This window comes from Geotrypetes seraphini, chromosome 1 (genome assembly GCF_902459505.1).
Source record: "Geotrypetes seraphini chromosome 1, aGeoSer1.1, whole genome shotgun sequence".
Lineage (NCBI taxonomy): Eukaryota > Metazoa > Chordata > Amphibia > Gymnophiona > Dermophiidae > Geotrypetes > Geotrypetes seraphini.
The window spans coordinates 319,598,811-319,618,349 of NC_047084.1; the positions used below are offsets into that span (position 1 = coordinate 319,598,811).

Sequence of the window (19,539 nt, forward strand, 5' to 3'; positions counted from 1 at the left end):
TGCCCTCCAGCTGTGGCACAGAGTTTAGTGTGCCTTGGCTTCCTGAAGTTTGTGAGACAAAACTAAATGGTTTAATTTGGCCCTGCAAAAAAACCTGACCTAAATTAAAGCACTTGGCTAAAATTGAATTTCATTGCTATGCATATAGCTGCTGGTAGCATGCCTGCTTCACATTTTCTCAGCAATGTTTCCTATTCACATGGTAGTACTGAATATATATTTTTGAGGAGGAGGGGTAGTTTTGCTTTGTCCCTTTTATTTTAAACCCTATGGCCAGTGTTTAAAACATGCTTGCCTCCAGATTTTCTATATACAGCAAACAGTATCAAGATGTAATAAAATATATGCAACAGTGAATTGGATCTTTCTTTAAAGGAAATGCTACTGAAAGTTCAGATGCTAGAAAATGATCTGTCTAAAGCGAAGGCAGATGTAAAACATAAAGAAGAAAAAGCAACTGCATTAGAAAAGAAACTTGAATCTAAGACCACAGAGCATGAACTGAAAGAACTCAAAACTAAGTTGGTAGAGAAAGAGTGTCATCTTGGAAGAATAGTGACAGAGATGAAAGACCTCCAGGTAGGTTGTTAACTTTTTTTTTACATATAACAATAATATACATGTGAAAATTAAGTTCTGAGATGCATCAGTAATATTTCAGACTCAGCCATGTGTTCCTTAGTAGGTAGTAGTGCTGCCCGATGCACGTTTCGAATTGATTTAAAAACAAAAAAAAATCAGCCTCCCGATTCGATTACTGACCTTCACCCCTAAAGCAGGAGTGGCAGCGCTGCCTCTTGCTGGCCGGCCGCTGCCGCTCCTGCTTTAGAGGGGGGAGGGTCAGTTGGGAAGTGCTGATGTCTGACTTCCCCCCTTGCCTCCCGAGTATTCATTTACCTATTTCCAGCAGCGGAGCAGCTTGCAGAGATGATCACCGGTACTTTAGCGATCCTTGCAAGTTGCCATCAGCCTCTGGAGCTGTTTCTTCTGCTGTGATCCTGCCTCTGATGTCAGAGGAGGGGCGGGACCACAGCAGAGGGAAGACGGCTCCGGAGGCCTATAGCAGCCTGCAAAGATTGCTAAAGTACCGGCAATCCTCTCTGCAGGCTGCTCCGCTGCCAGAATTAGGTAAATGGATGCGCGGGAGGCCTTCAGGGGGGACAGGCAGGTCTTCAGGTGAGGTTCAGGGGTGACAGTGCAGTCCTTCGGGGGAGTGAGTCCTTTGGGGTCAGGCCTTCAGGGGGACGGTACAGGCCTTCGGGGAAGAGGGACCCTGGTGTAGAAGTACATGGAGGGAGGGAAGGGGGGTTCAAAGAGACGTGCGTATACCAGACTTTAGGGGGAAGAAATAATGGGTCTAAAAACAGAGGTGAGGGAGAGAGATGGTGGACAATGGGATTTAGGGAGGGAAGGAACAGAAAGGGAGAGAAGTTGGACACAAGGGATGGTGTGGAGGGGGGTTAGAGATTCTGGATAGGAGGATAGTTGAGAAGAGAAAAGGTAGAGATGGTGGACCCTGGGGTGGTGGGGAAGGAGGGAGAGATGAAGGATGAAAGGGTAGTTGAGAAAAGGTGGATCTGGGGATGGAGACGAAAAAAAGGAAAGATGCCAGACCTATGGGGGAGGGAAGGGAAACGGAAGGGGAGGACAGAGATGGAAGATGGATGATTAGCACCAAGAAAGAAGAAAACGACAAATGGGCAGGAGACCCTGGCAAGCGTGTTATCAGAAGACAACCAGAGCCTGGGACCAAAATGATTTGAATAATGACCAGACAACAAAAGGTAGAAAAATAATTTTATTTTTTATTTTGTGAGTACAATATGTCAGATTTGAAATGTGTATCCTGCCAGAGGTGGTATTAGACTGCAAACGTGAGCTAGGATTTAACAGAGAGAGGAAAAGTCTTTTTTGTTTATTTTGTTTTCACCACAGTGCCAGTGTGGGTAGGAGAGGGCAAAAGGGGTGAAGAGGCTGTAAAATTAATCCACCAGGATGTTTGAAAAAAAAACACCTACTTGGGCAGGAAAATCTAATCGAAAAATCGATTCAATAGGCTGAATCGAATTGAAAATTTTTTTCCTGAATCAGGCCGCACTTGTAGGCAGCATTTAGTATCACTTAGTACCTTAGTAGGTAGTATCACTTCCCTGCCGTTTATACCACATAACTGAAAGAAAATTATCTTTACTGACAATGCTACAAACAAGGCAAAATGTAGTTCTTGTAATTTTAATGTTTCTTTTTTGCAATCTAAAACTGTAGACACAGTTGGATAAAGGTGCCAAACCATATCAAGAAGAAATTGGTAACCTGAAAACACAATTGGTGAAACTGGATATGGAAAAAACGAAACAGTACAAACTTATGGAACAAGAGTAAGTTGGCTTTTTGTTGTCTGTATTTTGCTATGAAACCCACCTTGATTCTCTTGTCCTAATACCCACCATTCCTGGGGAAAAAAAATCCAGGAAATATTAAAGTTCATGGATTTAGGATTTTCCATTTCTACCAAACTATGAATTGGCTATAACTTACTTACTGAAAGGGAGACCATTTTTAAATTGTGTTGTGTGTTTTGGAAAAGAGGTATCGCATCTTGATGTTCTAACAGCTATGATCTGGATTCGTGCTCATAAGTTTAATTATAGTTCAAAAGGCATATGAGTCTTAACCTGTGAGATGTGTATCTTTACTCACAAATTTATGCAGAAGTTCTCATCTACATTTTGACGAAGACTCCTATGCTCCAGCTCTGCCCTCCTCAGTTCTGCATGCAAATTGAAGGTATATTCTGCTCTGCACTTGCTTGATGGTCCATTGGTCTGACCCAATAAAGCTATTCTTATGTTCTTATTTGGCCTTACAGTCACTGGGGCCAACAGTACAGGGGAAACTGTTGGGGTCCTCTTGGACAACTCTATGGGGGGAGACTCATTTTCAGACTCTGTCAGCAGCACATGTAGCAGATGTGGAAAACGTCCAGACAAACTTTCTCAGCAGATAGACTCTGGTGTCAGCAGGGGCCTACTAGAGCCCTTTTGGGCTCCCCTCCTAGCAGTTTTTGCTTTATTACAGAGCAGTCTGAAGAAAGTCCTTGCGGTTGGCTCCCTTTCAGTGCAGGTGGAAGCCTTGTCGTCCTTCAGGGTTCTGGTGAATAAAGTTATCTTGGCTTTCCCACCCAGACATTTCCAGATTCTTGAAAGGGGTGTTGAGACTACAGCAACCCTTGAGGTGGTCTTTTCCAAAGTGGAATCTTAATTTGGTACTAAGTTTGTTGTGTAAAGCTACTTATGAATCAATTAAGCAAGCATGGATTAGAGATCCAACGATAGACTGTTTCTGGTGGCTATATCTTCAATGAGGAAAGTTTTGGAACTCCAAGTTATGTCATGCAAGGATCCTTTTCTTCATTTCACCAAAGCAGAAGTTTCCCTACACACAGTGCTGTCATCCTCATTCCATGTCAAACGAGGTGTAGTTACCAGCATTCCAGACTTTGGGTTTGAAGAAATGAGACAAGGTTCTAGCACAGCTGGATGTCCATAGGATTCTACTGCGGTACCTAGAAGTGACAAGTCCATTTTGTGTCTCGGATCATCTTTGTTCTCACAACTAACAGTCACTAGGATAAGCCTGCATCTAAGCCTTCTATATCTCGTTGAATCTAGGAGGCTATCTTAGCGTATATTGGGTACAGCAAGCAACCACCTTTCTCTTTGCGGGTTCTCTCCCAATAGGAGTGTGGCGACTTTTTTGAGTAGAGACGAGCAGTGTCACCCGAGGAGATATGTAAGACAGCTATATGGTCCATGGTACAAACTTTTACAAGGTACTATAGAGTGGATGTGGCATTTCAAGAGGATGTCTCTGTTTTGTGAACAGACTCTGAGGTCCCACCCTAGGATACAGGGACTACTTTAGTATGTCCCACTGTTCAAGACGTATGTCTTATGCACTAGAATGGAAGATTAGGTTCTTACCTTGATAATCTTCTTTTCAGCAGAAAGGCATACGAGTCTTAACAGCCCACCCTGTCAGTTTCTGTTTAATGTCTACTAGGGTTTTACTGTGAATCTAAGGCGGCTCTTTCTGGTCTCTGATGTTTCATTGGCTACAGCTCCAGGGTCTGCAGAGTCTTGAATCCCTTGGATGCACACACAGTGCCTCTTCAGGAGAATTCACCCTGCTATGTATTGTTTGTATTATATGCCTGTCCACAGCAGAGTTGGTGCCTGTTGCGCCATAGTTATGGTGGTTGAATATCAAAATTTCACAATATGTGGGAGAAAATTCTATGATCTTATATAACATTCCAAGACTAATTATTCTTATTATATCTTGTATTATTAGTATTATTGCTATTTGTATTATTTGGTTTTGTTTGTTTCTGATTATTCAAAAATTTCAATAAATTATTTTAAGAGAGAAAATTTCTCCTATCTTTGCATGAGTCTGTTTATATACTACTGGAAGGAAAATTTAAAAAGTACCAGATTAATCTGCACTGCATTTTGAAGTGATTCCCCACTTACGAAAATACATTTTTTCCTGTTTAGTTGGTAGACTAAACAAAAGAGTGGCCCTAGTAGTAATCTCCACCTAAGAGGTTTCTAGAAACAGTTAAATCTAAAAATTCCAAATTGGTTTCCTTATCTTGGACTCCACCAGCTAGAGGTACTGATACATAATAATCACAAATCCTAATATCTTCCATATTATCAAATAGTAATACAGTAAAACCTTGGATTGCAAGTAACTTGGTTTGCAAGTGTTTTGCAAGACAAGCAAGACATTTTATTAAATTTTAACTTGATATACAAGCAATGTCTTGCAATGCAAGTATATACAGTATACACACATCACAACTGAGCTGATGGTTCTTCTCTCTCTGACGCTGCAAGAGTCTAAATGAGCAAAGTCTTGCAATACGAGTACATACAGTATACATGCGTCAAATCATCACAACTGAGCTGATGGTTCTTCTCTCTCTGACGTTGCAAGAGTGTAGTGACTTTTCTAAATGAGCGAGGTCTAGCAATACAAGTATGTATAGTATTTTGTATTAGTTTTTGGGTTGTGGAACGAATCATCTGAGTTTCCATTATTTCCTATGGGGAAATTTGCTTTGATATACGAGTGCTTTGGATTACAAGCATGCTTCTGGAACAAATTATGCTCGCAAACCAAGGTTTTACTGTACCTCCATACAATACCTATGCAATAATATCTCAGGTGACAGAAGATGACAAATAGGAAAAATCAAAATAAGTAAAGTTCTAGAACAAATCCAATTTTCAAGAAATTCCAACTGTCTATGGATAACCAAACTATCCTTAATAAAAACAGTGGAAGCTGTCTGACTATTTAGTATTGAAGAAGAAATCTGAGTTGGTTTGAAATCCAATGACATTACTTTCGAATCCAGGTCAAGAAATTTGTTTGCTGAGAGAGAGAACGTAACTGTGGAATGGTCTCTTCTATCCTAGCCACTACATTCTAAATATCTTTATGTCCTGTGGCTGGATTGCCACTTTAGCCACGATAGGACACGCCACAGCTGCTTGAACAGACAGCTAGTGAATTTGTCAGAGAGAGTATTTTAAAGTCTTTAGATATTCCTTCTACAGGAGCCACACCTTCTTGGGAGAAGACTCCCTTAGAGGAAAAAGGAATTGAAGGCGGAGTGGGAGTGGAACGTCGTCCTTTACCCAGTGAGGCTCCAGAAACACAGTTCATCAATAACATGATACTTTCTGTTGAGCTTGTTTGTCAATAGGCCCTCCCAACTTGGGAGTACTGGAACCTTTTACTTTTCCTTTATATTTCACCATAATTATAAGTAAAGGTCTGGGGGAAAAACCCACAATACCTTAAAGAAAACATTCAAAGGTTCCAGCTCCTCAGAAGCTCCCAAGGGGTTAAGACGTGCATCTTTGGACACTCCCTGTGGCCACAGCACTGCACTGCTTTTATGTTGGTGCTCCAGCAGCTATGGTAGATGTCAGATGACAACACCCAACCTGCTGTCCTGATCTCTCATTCCTAGAGGGGTTATTCAAGGCAAGATCCTTCACCTTCACGGAGTCGCAAGACCACGCTGCTTTTATGGTGGTGCGACAGTGGTACATATCAGATGCCTCCACCGCCCATCCTACTGTCCCAGTCTCACTCCCAAAGGGGTTATTCAAGACAGGATCCATAACCTTCATGGGGCCACAGGACTGCTCTCCTTTATGGCGTTGCGGTAGTAATAGATGACATCAATGATAACACCCATTTGATCTCCTGGTCTTTCACTACCAAAAGAGCTGTTCAAGGCAGGATCCATCACCTCCCAATTATTTTTTTCTTAGATATATTCCTTCCAGAGACCTATTTTAAAGAGGAATAGTACACTTTTTAAGACAAATACATCTCTTTAACTATACAAGGAATCTGATCAGCTTATGCATTATTGATATGAAATATTGATTGATTGATTTAATTCATTTTCTATCCCATTGTCCCCAAAGAGCTCAGAATGGGTTACAGGTTACACATACATAATTCCTGTACAATTAACTCTGGAATCTTCACCAGCAGGTTTGTGAATCTTCTCTAGCTTTGAGCTGCAGGTATTCCAACATAAACCTTTAGCTCCTCTCTAGGTGTATACATCCTGTCACATGCCCTGAAGACTCCAGTCTGAATCTGCAGTTTTGACTGCTAGTTTTGTCTCTTCTGCTCGTGATTAATTTTACATTTATAATTTATTTAATTTGTCTTTGCACGGGTTTTGGCCTTGTGCTGTGGATTCTCCCTTTGGGGACATCCTTCAGCGAGAGATCGCACTTTTGTACTTACATTGTCTGCTTCTGGGGGGGTAACTGTTAGCAGACCTGCAGTAAACCTCTCAGACAATGGTCAGGGTAGAGCATAGGCTTCGCAGTTCCATGGAGGTACGCTGGGATCAGAATTGGACTGCATGTCTTCTCTAATTTCCTGTGAGTTCCTGTCTGGGGTGACTGGAAAGGTGAGGCGGTCAGAAGATCTGAAATCCAGTCTTATCAGCTCCTGAGGTATGATCTCTCTGCTTGCTCTGTTAGCTGGCTGCCTTTGATTTCTATAGCAGCACGTCTCTGTGTGTCTGGGGGGTCCTAAAAAGGGGGTTTGGGGTGATTTCCCTGCATGCCTTAGTCTTCCCCCCAACCTGTAAAATCTAAAAATCCTTGTTTTTCTGGGTTCACTATGGCTTTCCCGGGCCGTTTTCGGGCAAAAACAGCACCCACGGTGGGCATCTTGGATTTTTATTAAAACTTTTTAAAATATTTTTTTTGGCCTTAGGAGCTTCGTTTTCGCTCCAGACTTCACCAATGGCCTCCTCAAGACTTGATGGCATGAATTCATGCCTCGTTTGCAGCGGATGGCTAGCGGTTTCGCAGCTGTATTTCTTATACGTCGCAAGGGGAACGTAATGTGTGCAAACCCACCTTACTCCCTCAGGAGAGGCCCTGCTTCCCTCCAGTTCGAACGGAGCCACGTCTGGCACGCCTAAAAATGGTGTTTTGGCGCTAATTGCCAGCCTTGCGCCGGTGGGGAAAGTCTCAGAATTCTGCTAAGCACCTTTTGAATGTGAAGTACACATAACGGCCCTTGCTGAGGGTGCATATTTTTCCCCAAGATTCGTAAAAACGAGGTATCTGGATTCTGGGTACAAAGGCTATGCCTGATTTCTTCTACTCAGAATCTAGTAAGTAGCAGATGGGGTCTGCCCCTCTTCTGGCTTCCAACATGCTGGGACATCGGAAAGCAGGCGCACAGTTCCTGCTATCGCTTCTGCTTCGGTCTTTGTACCTTTGCTGTCGCAGTTTCCTTGGCAGCGTCAGCAGATGTTGCTACTCTAGCGGATCTTCAGGATTCCTCTGCCAGCAGGTTCCCAGTCCTTGGTCCTGCCCCGGCTGTGCACAGACTATTTAAGACTGGCCTTTTGCCTGACCCTATTTCTGAGTCCTATGGTTCCGGAACCTTTTTTCAGACCACCAGGAACATGAACAGGAACATGTTCCTTCATGAGAGATCAGCGTCCATTGTCTGCTTCCTTTCTGGATGTTCCAGATTTGGCTAGGATTCTCTAAGATGTCTGGGACACCTTACACCAAGAGTGGTTTCGTCTATGGCGCAGGTCACTCGGCGCACTTCCTTTCCCTCGGATGAAGGGGTTGTCTTGAAGGATGTTCAGGACAGGCGAGTGGATTTCATCCTCAAGCGCCTTTTTCATTTCTGAGGTGGCAGCAGTGAGATATACTGCAGCCACCTCCTTGTTGTCTGTGCATTTTACACCTTATTGCACCCAGATCCCAAGTAGGTTGTCCTACAGGACCGGATCTCCTGGTTTCCGGGGTGAATTGTTGGGTAGATGCCTTCTATGACATGATGAAAATTTTTATTTTTTTGCTGCTAAGCTTGGAGCTTATTTAGTGTCAGCACGGTGAATTCTGCGGATCAGTCAGTGGTCCTGTAATTTTTCTCCAAGGCTCTGCTGCACAGGATGCCTTGCAAAGGTTTACGCTTGTTTGATCAGGGTTTGGATGATCTGTATTCAGAACCATAAGCCGAAGGTGCTACCCAGTTCTAAGCCTTGCCCGGCACTGAGTTCAGGCCAGCAGATTTTTTTGGCCCTGTTTGCGCCCTCATCAGCCCACTGGGCCCCGGAGACAGGCCAACATTTTGGTGCTCCATCCAGCCCGACAACTTACGTCCTCCTGCCCCCTCTAAGAAGCAGTTCTGATGCTTGGCTTCTGGTGCCTCTTCCTCAAATCGGGGGGGAGGGGGGAGGCAACTTTCAGTCTACCCACAAGAGTGGCAGAGGGTGACTTTGGACTGATGGGTCTTCAACGTGCTCAGAGAGGGTCTCCGACTGCAGTTTTTCCGACCCCTGTCGGATTTCTTCCTGTCCTCGCCCACAGGAACTCTGGAACGAGTCCGACTCGTGCAGGCAACGGTTCGAAGATTGCTGGATCTGGCAGCAATAGTACTGGTTCCAGACAAAGACTTGGGCTCAGGGAGATACTTGATTTACTTCATCGTTCCAAAGATTGACTCCGAAGATTGGAGGCCTATTCTGGAGCTAGAATCCGTGAATGCCGTTCTCAGAGTTCCACATTTCCAGATGGAAAAGGTGTGTTTAGTTCTGGCGGCAGTAGCGCCAGGGGAATTCTTGGCTTCCCTGGATCTCACGGAAGCTTACCTCCATCTCCCAATTTTTCAGGAGCACAGGAGGTTTCTGCGATTTCATGTTCTCAGTCAGCACTTTCAATTCGCAGCTCTACCCTTCAGGCTGGCAACAGCGCCACGATCCTTCACAAAGATCATGGTGGTGGTGGCTGGCCGGCCACCTGCGCTTGGAGGGAGTGCTAGTCCATCCATACCTAGACTGGCTGATCAGGACCCACTCAATGGAGGAGGGCCGCCAGGTGGTACTGTTGCTGGAAGTCTCGGCTGGGTGATCAACATGAAGAAGAGCCATCTGAAACCAACGCAGGAATTGGAATATCTGGGAGTCTAGTTCTATACGGGCAAGACCCAGGTGTTTCGGCTGGACTCCAGGAAGTTCAAGCTATGGAGTGCCATTCGGGCCCTATTGCAGGTTCAGGCGCCGGCGACCTGGCAGTACTTGCAAGTCCTGGGCTTCATGGTCTCGACCATAGATGTGATTCCATGGGCCAGATCGCGACTTCGTCCTCTTCAGTTCTCTCCTGGCTCGATGGAACTCCCAGCGGGATTCTCTGGGTGTCAAGCTGTCTTGGTTGGCTGCAACGTGCAGCAGCATGCAGTGCTGGCTGAATCCTGTAATGCTGGACAGACGGCTTCCTCTGCGGGTCCTGGACTAGGTGACCCTGACAGCGGACACAAGCCTGTCCGGTTGGGGGGCAGTTTGCAGAACTGCTCAGGCGTAAGGCCAGTGGACGGCGCTGGAGAGCAGATAGTCCATCAATCACCTGGAGCTTCAAGCAATCAGGCTGGCCTTATTGAGATTTCAACGGTATCTCCATTGGAAGGCAGTTCAGGTGTTCTCCGACTTTGTGACAGTGGTAGCTTATGGCAACCGGCGGCTCGGATGTTCTTTTCCTTGGCAGAAAGGCATCTGGTGGCCTTGTCCGCGGCCCACTGGGCAGGCATAGACAACGTTCAGGCAGACTTTCTCAGTCATCAGATTCTGGACCCGGGAGAATGGTCCTTGTCCAGGATGGCTTTGGGGCCGTCCGGCCTTCGATCTGATGGTGTCCGCCTGGAACCAGAAGGCTGACAGATTTTTCAGCCAACGTAGGGGGGTTGGCAGCGAGCAATTGGACGATCTAGTCCACCCTTGGCCTCAGGGAGAACCTGTGTTTTTCCTCCGTGGCCCATGATAGGGCACATTCTGCACCGGGTGACTGCTCGCGTAGGTCTGGTAATCCTGGCGGCCCCGGACTAGCCCCGGAGGCTGTGGTACGTGGATCTGATGCGATTGAGTAGGGACAGGGGGCTGCGGCTGCCCTGTCATCGAAGGTTGCTCACTCAGGGCCCCATAGCACTCCAAGATCTGGACCGCTTTGGTCTTACAGCTTGGCTCTTGAGCACGGCATTGATAGCTTGGGGTTATTCTTCTGTAGTCATCACTATGCTACTTCATAGTAAGCAAAAATCTACTGTCAGCCTATGCCAAGGCCTGGAGGTGTTTCCAGGCTTGGTGTGAGAAAGCTTGCGTGGATCCCTCAGCTCCCTCCGTGGTTAAGGTCCTGGACTTCCTACAGGTGGGTCTCAGGACAGGTCTAGCAGTGCCTTCGCGCTGTGTCCAAATTGCGGGACTTTTTTGTTTGGGTCCTGCTGCTCTCGGGTTCTCTGGTGTCTTATCAGGACGTTGGATGTTTTTTATGGGGAGCGGGCAGGTTGAGGCCTCCTTTGCAGCTGTCTTGTCCTTCATGGAATTTGACCTTAGTTTTCCATTCATGGGCTCGTCCGCCCTATGAACCCCTGGTCCAGATCTCTCTGAAAGTTCTGACCATCGAGACTGTCTTCCTAGTTGCGGTCTCTTCCACACGTAGGGTGTCGGAGCTGCAAGCTCTTACATGCAGAGACCAGTTTCTCCGTATCTAGTATTCAGCGGTTTGCTTGCGGACGGTGCCTTCCTTTCTTCCGAAGGTGGCTTCCGTATTCAATGTCAGTCAAGAAATTTGGTTGCCCGCCTTTGCTCCGTTGGTCTCCAAGTCCGGGTGTTGTGGTCTCTGGATGTCCAAAGTTTCCTCATGTGATACCTGGAGGCCTCCAATGACTTCTGTCTTTTGGACCATTTGTTTGTCTGGGCGGGTCCAGTTCGCAAGGGCCAGCTTGCTTCCAAGGCTACCATCTCTAAATGGATCGGAGCGGCCATTTCCGCTGCTTATGTCAGCGGGGAAGAAGCCTCCCCTTGGGGTGAGGGCTCACTCTACCAAAGGAATGGCTTCCTCTTGGGCCATGTCTTACGCTGTTTCTCCTGAGGAGATTTGCAGAGTGGCCACTTGGGCCTCGAGTCATACCTTTGCCACATTTTACCGTCTTGATGTGGCAGCTAGGCGAGATGCTGCTGTTGGGGCTTCAGTCCTGGTGGTGGGCACATCGGGGGGCCCCCCTGATGTGCTAGGACTGCTTTGATACATCCCACTGGTGAAGATCCCAGAGCTTATCGTACAAGAACAAAAGATTAGGTTACTTACCTCTGCTAATCTTCTTTCTTGTAAATAGACTCTGGAATCTTCACACCGGCCCATCTCTTCTATCCGATTCGTAGATTGCCTGTCAGTAACTGATAAGTTGGATTTCTGTCTTGACCAGCCTCTCTAAGAATCCCATTCTGGTCCCTTATATGTAAGGTTGGGGGGTTGGAGGGGTCCCAGGATGGTGGCCCTGTCTGCTCTCTCAGGCTGTCTCTCCTTTTCCAAAGTTATACTGTTTTTTGCTATTTAAAGTTATGCAAAGTTGGCCTTTTGGCAATAATTGTTGTGTTTTGTTTCTCATGAGACTTACTGATGTGTAGCAGGGAGTCCCCGCACCCCTCTCTTTCCTTTCTGGTGTTTTCTGTTTTTTTTTTTAGGTCTACCTGGCTTGTATACAGACTGGAGTCTTCAGGGTATGTGACAGGATGTAGGGAGGGGCTAAAGGTTTGTGTTGGTGTACCTGCAGCTCAAAGCTAGAGAAGATTCACAAGCCCACTGGTGAAGATTCCAGAGTCTATTTACAAGAAAGAAGATTAGCAGAGGTAAGTAACCTAATCTTTCGTTTCAGTACAAGATTACATTACAAGTTTTTATCCTAACTTGGCACATATTAGGGTTATCCTTACAGTGCACATTTTATCCTTATTTGACACACATGGACAGTTTACAGGTTAGATTTGCCATAGTTACAGTGCAAAATTTTACAATATAATTTTTCCTTATGTGACGCATACTGGTTCAGGTACCAATATACAATTCTTTGTAGTCCGTGGGTCAAGGGCAGGGAGAGATGAAGAGGTATGTTTTTATTGCTTTTCTAATGTTAAATCCTTCAAGAGATCTGATCTGTGATGGCAGTCAATTCCAATGGCTTGGTATGAAGTGGGAAGACTGTCATTTGGTGGTTTGCAGTCGAAGGGCACGACCAGGGGGCGTTTTGAGGTGTATTTCATCCTAGGAGCGGAGGGACTGGTTAGGCACATACAGAGGACATTTAGCCGTGATGTAGCCCAGCGCCATGTTGTACAAGGATTTGAACACTAGCATCAGGCCCTTGAAGACACAACGTTTGGCAACAGGGAGCCAACGATGAAGAGAAAATTAGGATGGAAGGACAATGAAGGAAAAATTAGGTTCTTACCTGCTAATTTTCTTTCTTTTAGTCCCTCCAGACTGGCACAGACCCTGCCCTGTCATTTTTTATTCGGAGTTTTACACGAAGAGTACAGTTAGTTTTCTGTGGTGTCTTTGTCTGGGTTGTTAGGGGAGATTAAAAGAACAGTGGCATTTGGTTCGTCTGGCATAGCTGATGAGCTGTGGGGACATTTTTGAAGGTTCTTATTCTAATCAATATACAACAGTATTACTCTGTTGCTATTCTCCGTCTGGGAGTAAAGTTGTTGTTAGAGTTCACAGTTATTAGTTTCTTAGTTCTGCTTGGCTGGGAGACAGGGTTGCGGGCACGGAGGTTTTTTAGAAGTCTGATCGCCACGATTTGAACACACTGGAGCCATCATACATCCTTCACTGTGAGACCATTGAATAGTGCATTGCAGTAATCCATGTGGGAGAGTACTAAGGCATATAGTTGGGCAAAGTCAGACTCTGAAAAGTAGTTCCTTATTTTCTGGAGTTATCGCAGGTAGTAAAATGAGGAAGATACCACCTGAGAGATATGGTCAGAAAGCGACAGGTTGCAGTCAAGGAGTATTCCTAAGCTGTGCACTTGGTCTTTTGTAGTTAGAGTAGTCGAGTCCAAGCACAGTGTGGGACGGGCACGGTCACAGTGTTCTTTGCAGATCCAAAGGAGTTCCGTCTTGGAGGCATATAAAAGAACGTAAGCATGATTGCTGGAAAAGTTTTGTTCTAAAGTGGTGCTGCTATTTTATCATGTTCTCCTTAAGATTTCTTAGACTTTGCACAACCTGTGTGTTTTACTTTTGAAGAGTAAGTGTTCTGAAAGTCTTTTTATGAGTTTTGACTGACCATTCTTTGACATTGAGTATACTCAACTCTTAAGGACAGAAACGGAGAAAAATGAAGGCAGATAAAGACCATATGGCCTATCTAGTCTTCCCAAGTTGTCTTGAACTCTGTCTCCACCACCTCCACAGAATATATAACTACCTTGAGCTACCACGGAAAAGGTGTAAAATAAATCTATAATAGTTTATTAATTTTGTTATCATAGTATGTCTGTTTCTTAGAGAAACTGAGTAGAGGTTCAATGGTTTCATGCCATTGCAAAATAATTTATTTGGAAAATGATTTTTCATTCTAAAATCTAGATAATTATAATTTGCAAGATCTATCTCACAATCCTAACATTGCCAATCCAAGTACATTGCAAGTGATATTTTCCAGTCACAACAGTGTGTAACTGTTGCAGTCATCTTGCTTTAGCATGGTTTCTTATGGGCTTTGGTAACATTTGTTTTTCTTTCATAGAGTTACTGCTTTAAAATCTTGTCTTGAGGATAAAGAAGAAAATATACGAAAATTAAAAGAACAACTGAGAAGATCACAACAAGATCAAGATGCCTCAAGTAAGTTTTTAAAAATACTGCTAAAACAGTTTTTAGCTACAATGAATGATTTATTCATGACTGATGTAGTTTTTATTTAAACTGAAAATATCAAAAATTTACTAAAGTACACCATGATGGACTGCTGAAAAGTTCTCAGCCCAACCAAGAAGAGAATGATGTGGAGCCATGAAACTTACAAGTTATTCCATACTTTTCTTGATACTTCATTTAATTTCATATCATTGAAACAAGGCTTCAGTTTGGTCTTCTCTCCATTCCTTTGTGCGACACTACATGTGGACATTCAGGCATGTTAGGATGCAGTTCTTGTGGCAGCCCTTCAGGGGTCCCATCCATGATGAGTACTGCTTTGGTACATCCCATCAGTTTTTGTGCCAGTCTGAAGGGACGATGAAGGAAAAATTAGGTTCTTACCTGCTAATTTTCTTTCTTTTAATCCCTCCAGACTGGCACAGACCCTGCCCTGTCATTTTTTTATTCGGAGTTTTGCGCGAAGAGTACAGTTAGTTTTCTGTGGTGTCTTTGTCTGGGTTGTTAGGGGAGATTAAAAGAACAGTGACATTTGGTTCGTCTGGCATAGCTGATGAGCTGTGGGGACATTTTTGAAGGTTCTTATTCTAATCAATATACAACAGTATTACTCTGTTGCTATTCTCCATCTGGGAGTAAAGTTGTTGTTAGAGTTCACAGTTATTAGTTTCTTAGTTCTGCTTGGCTATTCATCAGACTGATTGTACTTGGGACTGCACAGCCCACTTATACTACAGCCAAACGTTTGTGTCTGTCTCCACCTACTGATCAAGATGAGCTATAATCAACAGGGCCTCACAAGTGGATAGACTCGAAGGCTCTGCATCAGTAAAGCTAGCGCCAGTGCCAAGCCTTGTTTAGACTCTGGACTTCTTGACAGGCAGCAGGAGGGTGGCAGAAGACAGAGGATTCTTCATCATTGGAGTTAGCTTGGTGTTGCCCGGACTATAGGGCCACCTTGGCTGACCGTGGGCAGCGGCTCCTATGCACATCCTACGGCTGAGCTGGAAGCCTCCCCTCTGACTTGGGAGGAGCTTCCTCTGCGACTTGAAAGAAGAGGGAGCCGGCCAGAAGGTAAACACTCGCTGGAGGGAGGCATGTACTTGGGACACAGGGAGGTAGAGCGCATTGGGATTCGGGAGGGAGCACAAACTTTAGACAAAGGATGGATGGAAGGATGGGTGGCATGAACTTGGGATACAGAACGGAGGGAGGGAAACATAAGCCATAGGATGGAAGAATGGAGGGAGTGAGGGAAAGAGATGCTGATGTAGGGAGAGAATAGAAAGGGTGAATTGGGTGTCAGAGAGAGGGAAAAAGATGGTGCACATGGGAAGATGAAGAAAGAGGAGTTGGGCATAGAGAAGGAGAGGGAATTATTGGACATGGTGGTGGGAGATGAATGAGGTAGAGATGAATGGGGAAGAGAGAGATTAGGGAGTAATGTGGGATGTGGTGGTGGAGAGGGAACAATGGGATGGATGGGAGGGGATGCAAGATGGCCTCAAGGAGGTGGAGAAGGTGGGAAGAATGCTAGGATCTGAGTTACATAAAAAATTCAACTTAAGAATGGTTTAAAAAACGGAACCCATTTTAACCTGGGGACTTCCTGTAATGGAAATGTTTTTAAAACAGAATAGTGGAGTTTCTATAATCCAGTGGATTAATTGATCCAAGGCAACATGGATTCAATAGAGGCAGGTCTTATCAGATAAATTTGATCAATTTCTTTGACTAGGTGCCCAGAGAATTGGATAGAGGGAAAGCACTAGATGTGGTCTATATAGATTTTAACAAAGTCGATGACACTGTTACACATAGGTGTCTAATAAACTAAGTGCCCTCAGGATGGGCCCCAAAGTGACAGACTGGTCAGGAACTGGTTGAGTTCAAGGCAAAAGAGGATCAAAGGAGTTCGCTCTGAGAAAAGGGATGTTACCAGTGATGTGCCTCAAGGTTCAGTTCTCGGGCCTGTTCTTTTTTACATTTTTGTAAGCGATATTGCTGAAAGACTGTCGGGTAAGATTTTCCTCTGCATCTGATACCAAAATCTGCCATAGAATAGTGTGGGTAACAAGAGGAAGGACTTAGCAAAGCTTGAGGAATGATCTGAATTTGGCAGCTAAGATTTAATGCTAGGAAATGTAAGGTCATGTATTTGGGCCACAAAAGCCTGAGAGAACAATACAATTTAGGCAGTGAAGAACTTTTGTGCACAAAAGAGTGGGTCTTGGGTGTGATAGTATATGATGATCTTGAGGTTGCCAAACAGGTTGAAAAGGTGACGGCGAAAACTAGAAGGATGCTTTGGTGCAAAGGATGAGGAATGGCCAGTAGGAAAAAGGAGGTATTTGATGCCCCTGTATAAGACTCTGAGACCTCATTTAGAATATTGTGTACAGTTCTGGAGATCCAGAGGAAGACTGCTAAAATGGTCAGTGGTCTATGTCATAAGGCGTATAGGAACAGACTTAAAGATCTCAATAAGTATGCTTTGGAGGAAAGGCGGAAGGGGGGGATATGATAGAGATGTTTAAATACCTACATGGCATAAAAAAACAAATTAAGCTAGTCTCAATTGAAAGGAAACTCCAGAGTAAGAGGGCATGAGACAAAGATATGAGAGTACTGCTGTGGGGATCACTCCTGATCCCATCATCCTTGAAGTGAGTCAGTAATGTAGTGGAGGAGGGGGGCTACCTGGATGGTTGGGGGGGAGGCACCTGTTTAGATGCTAATTTGGGTGGACTGGCTAGAATGAACTTATTTTGGGTGAGGGGGTGCCAATACGACATGTGGCTTATAGCACCAAAATTCCTTGAGCTGGCACTGGGTGTTTGAATACTATAAATATTTTGGCATCTGCCTGTAGTTCATATTTGATCCTGAGCAAGTTAGCTTCTGTGCTCGACCTTGAATTTGCCTACTCCTTGTTCATATGGAGCCTTAATAGTGGATCTACATTGTTATGACTAGAAATACTGTTGCGAAGAGAAATTCAAAATGAACATACTTTTTAATTCTACCATTTCAGGAAAAAGGAGATTTGCCCTGAATGCTGGATCTCAAGGATGCAAACATACACATAGTTAATTCCAGCTTCAGGCAATATGTCCACTTTAGCAGTGTGAATTAGCTTATTCAATATAATGTATAGTACCTACCATTCTCAAGAATCACTTTGCCAATCAAGTTTTCTGGATATCCCTAATGAGTATGCATGAAATAGATTTATATATGTCAACCTAAGTCTCATAATTTTGTCTAAATATCTCTGACTTATTCTTTAGGGACAGCCAGAAAAGTTGGCTAGTTGTGGGTCCTTAAGATAGACAAAAAAAAATGCTCAGTTATAGTTTTGCATACTAACTGTTAATTGCTATACTTTTTGACAGTGTTGCCTGAGAGAGAGCAGCCTCATCCTTCTAATTTACCTCTTACTTGTGGAGGTGGAAGTGGCATTGTACAGAACACGGCAATGCTTGTTTTAAAATCTGAGAAGACTAGTTTGGAAAAGCAGCTGGCTCAACAAAAGAAGAAACATGATCGACAGTTAAGGTAGGACTTCAGACTACATAAGCAGTCTCTTTGAAATTTTGATTTTTAGGCATTAAAGTATGATACAACACATCTTATTCTATGTGTGTTGACATTATAATTATGCTGTCCTAGTGGAGATGGTGGGGACAAACAGTAACAGAAATCAAAAAGGCACGGGATAAGCAGATGGTTCCTATATAACAATAGCATGGAATCAAAGCAAAATTTAAATGATTTCCACACTTCAAAAAAAATCTGAGGGAGTGTATCCTGCACACAGTGACAAAATTCATCACTGTTCCCATCCCCACAGATAACCGCAGGAAACAATCCTATGTCATTCTTTAGTGTCTATTTCAAACTCTGTCCTTCTTCACCAACGTTCTTCAATGCAAGGCTTGAAGGTCAGTGGTTGTGCCCATTCATATTCTGATTCTTCCCTCTCTCCTTAAAGAATGACATGGAAATGGTTTCCCACGGGGATAGGAAAGGTGATGAATTTTGTCACCATGTCATTCTCTAGCCGCAGGTCCAACTCTAAACAAAGGCATAAAGGGGATAACTTATACAGTGGCAAGTACAATTCTAGCCATTTTACTGGGCAGTCTAGATTAACTACCGTATTTTAATGAATATAACGCGCGCGTTATACACGATTTTTACAAACTGAGTATAACCATGCGCGTTATATTCGTGAGCGCGTTATTCCCCTTTTTTTTTACATAGTTCCCTCCCCCCCCGACGTCCGATTCACCCCGCAGGACCCTCGCACCCCCACCCCGAAGGACCGCTCGCGCTCGAACCCGCACCCCCACCCCGAAGGACCGCTCGCACCCCCACAGCCACCCCCCCCCCATCATGTAGAAGCTGCCTACCGTCGTCCTGCTGCTTCCTCTGCCGGCGGTCCTGCCCCTTCTCTTAGCCCTATGTCTACGCTGCTTCCTCTTCCGGCAGTCCCGCCCTTTCTCTGACGTCAGCTTGGTGGTGAAATCTCTGCAGGAGGCTTGGATCTGGCTAGTGCGTCACTTAAATGGTGATCTGGTGGTCACTGACCAGATCCCGCTGCGGGGCCATGCTCCTTTTTCTCCGGGGAATGATAATGTGGTTTTTGCTAATTGGGAACGGGAGGGGGTTTGGAAGTTGGAACTTGTGATGATGCCAGAGGGTGATTTGATACGGTATGATGCGTTGCGGGGTCGGGTGGGGGATAAATGGGGCAATAGATTTGCTTATTGTCAGTTGAAGTATTTTTGGGCACATGGGCTCTAGATTACGCAATTTTTTCGCTATGGACTCAGGGGAGGAACTTTCAGTTTCCATGATTTCCAAACGTTTGGAGCGGGTGGAACCCTGTAAAGGGGTGGATGGATATAGGAGGGGTTGGGAGACGGATTTACAGGTGTCGTTACGGGCTTGGGATTTTTTGGCTCACATTAAGAGAGTTCGAAGTGCGGTTTTGTGGGAGTGCTATTATAGGGTGCTCTACCATGCGTATCTCACGCCTAAACAATATTTTTATTGTGGGGGGGCACTCACTATGATGTGTCCTAAATGTGGGGAGGGAGAAGGGACTTTTGGTCACATATTTTGGGGTGTAGTTTGGTTCAGCAGTATTGGCGGGAGGTCCTGCATTATATGCATGAGGTGCTTCATCTTGCCCTGGCTGGTTCCTCGGAGCAATTGGTATTGGATCTTCCCGGGGCCTG

At 44.7% G+C, this 19,539-nt stretch overlaps 1 protein-coding gene across 1 annotated transcript in view; it reads left to right on the forward strand.

The window, feature by feature from the left end:
- Positions 1-19,539, forward strand: part of CENPE (centromere protein E) — a 539,120-nt gene that overhangs the window by 503,779 nt on the left and 15,802 nt on the right. Inside the window, exons 45-48 of the mRNA XM_033956806.1 lie at positions 376-579; positions 2,266-2,378; positions 14,163-14,260; positions 17,689-17,851. Coding sequence (XP_033812697.1) covers positions 376-579; positions 2,266-2,378; positions 14,163-14,260; positions 17,689-17,851 — 578 coding nt within the window. The remainder of the gene's footprint in view (positions 1-375; positions 580-2,265; positions 2,379-14,162; positions 14,261-17,688; positions 17,852-19,539) is intronic.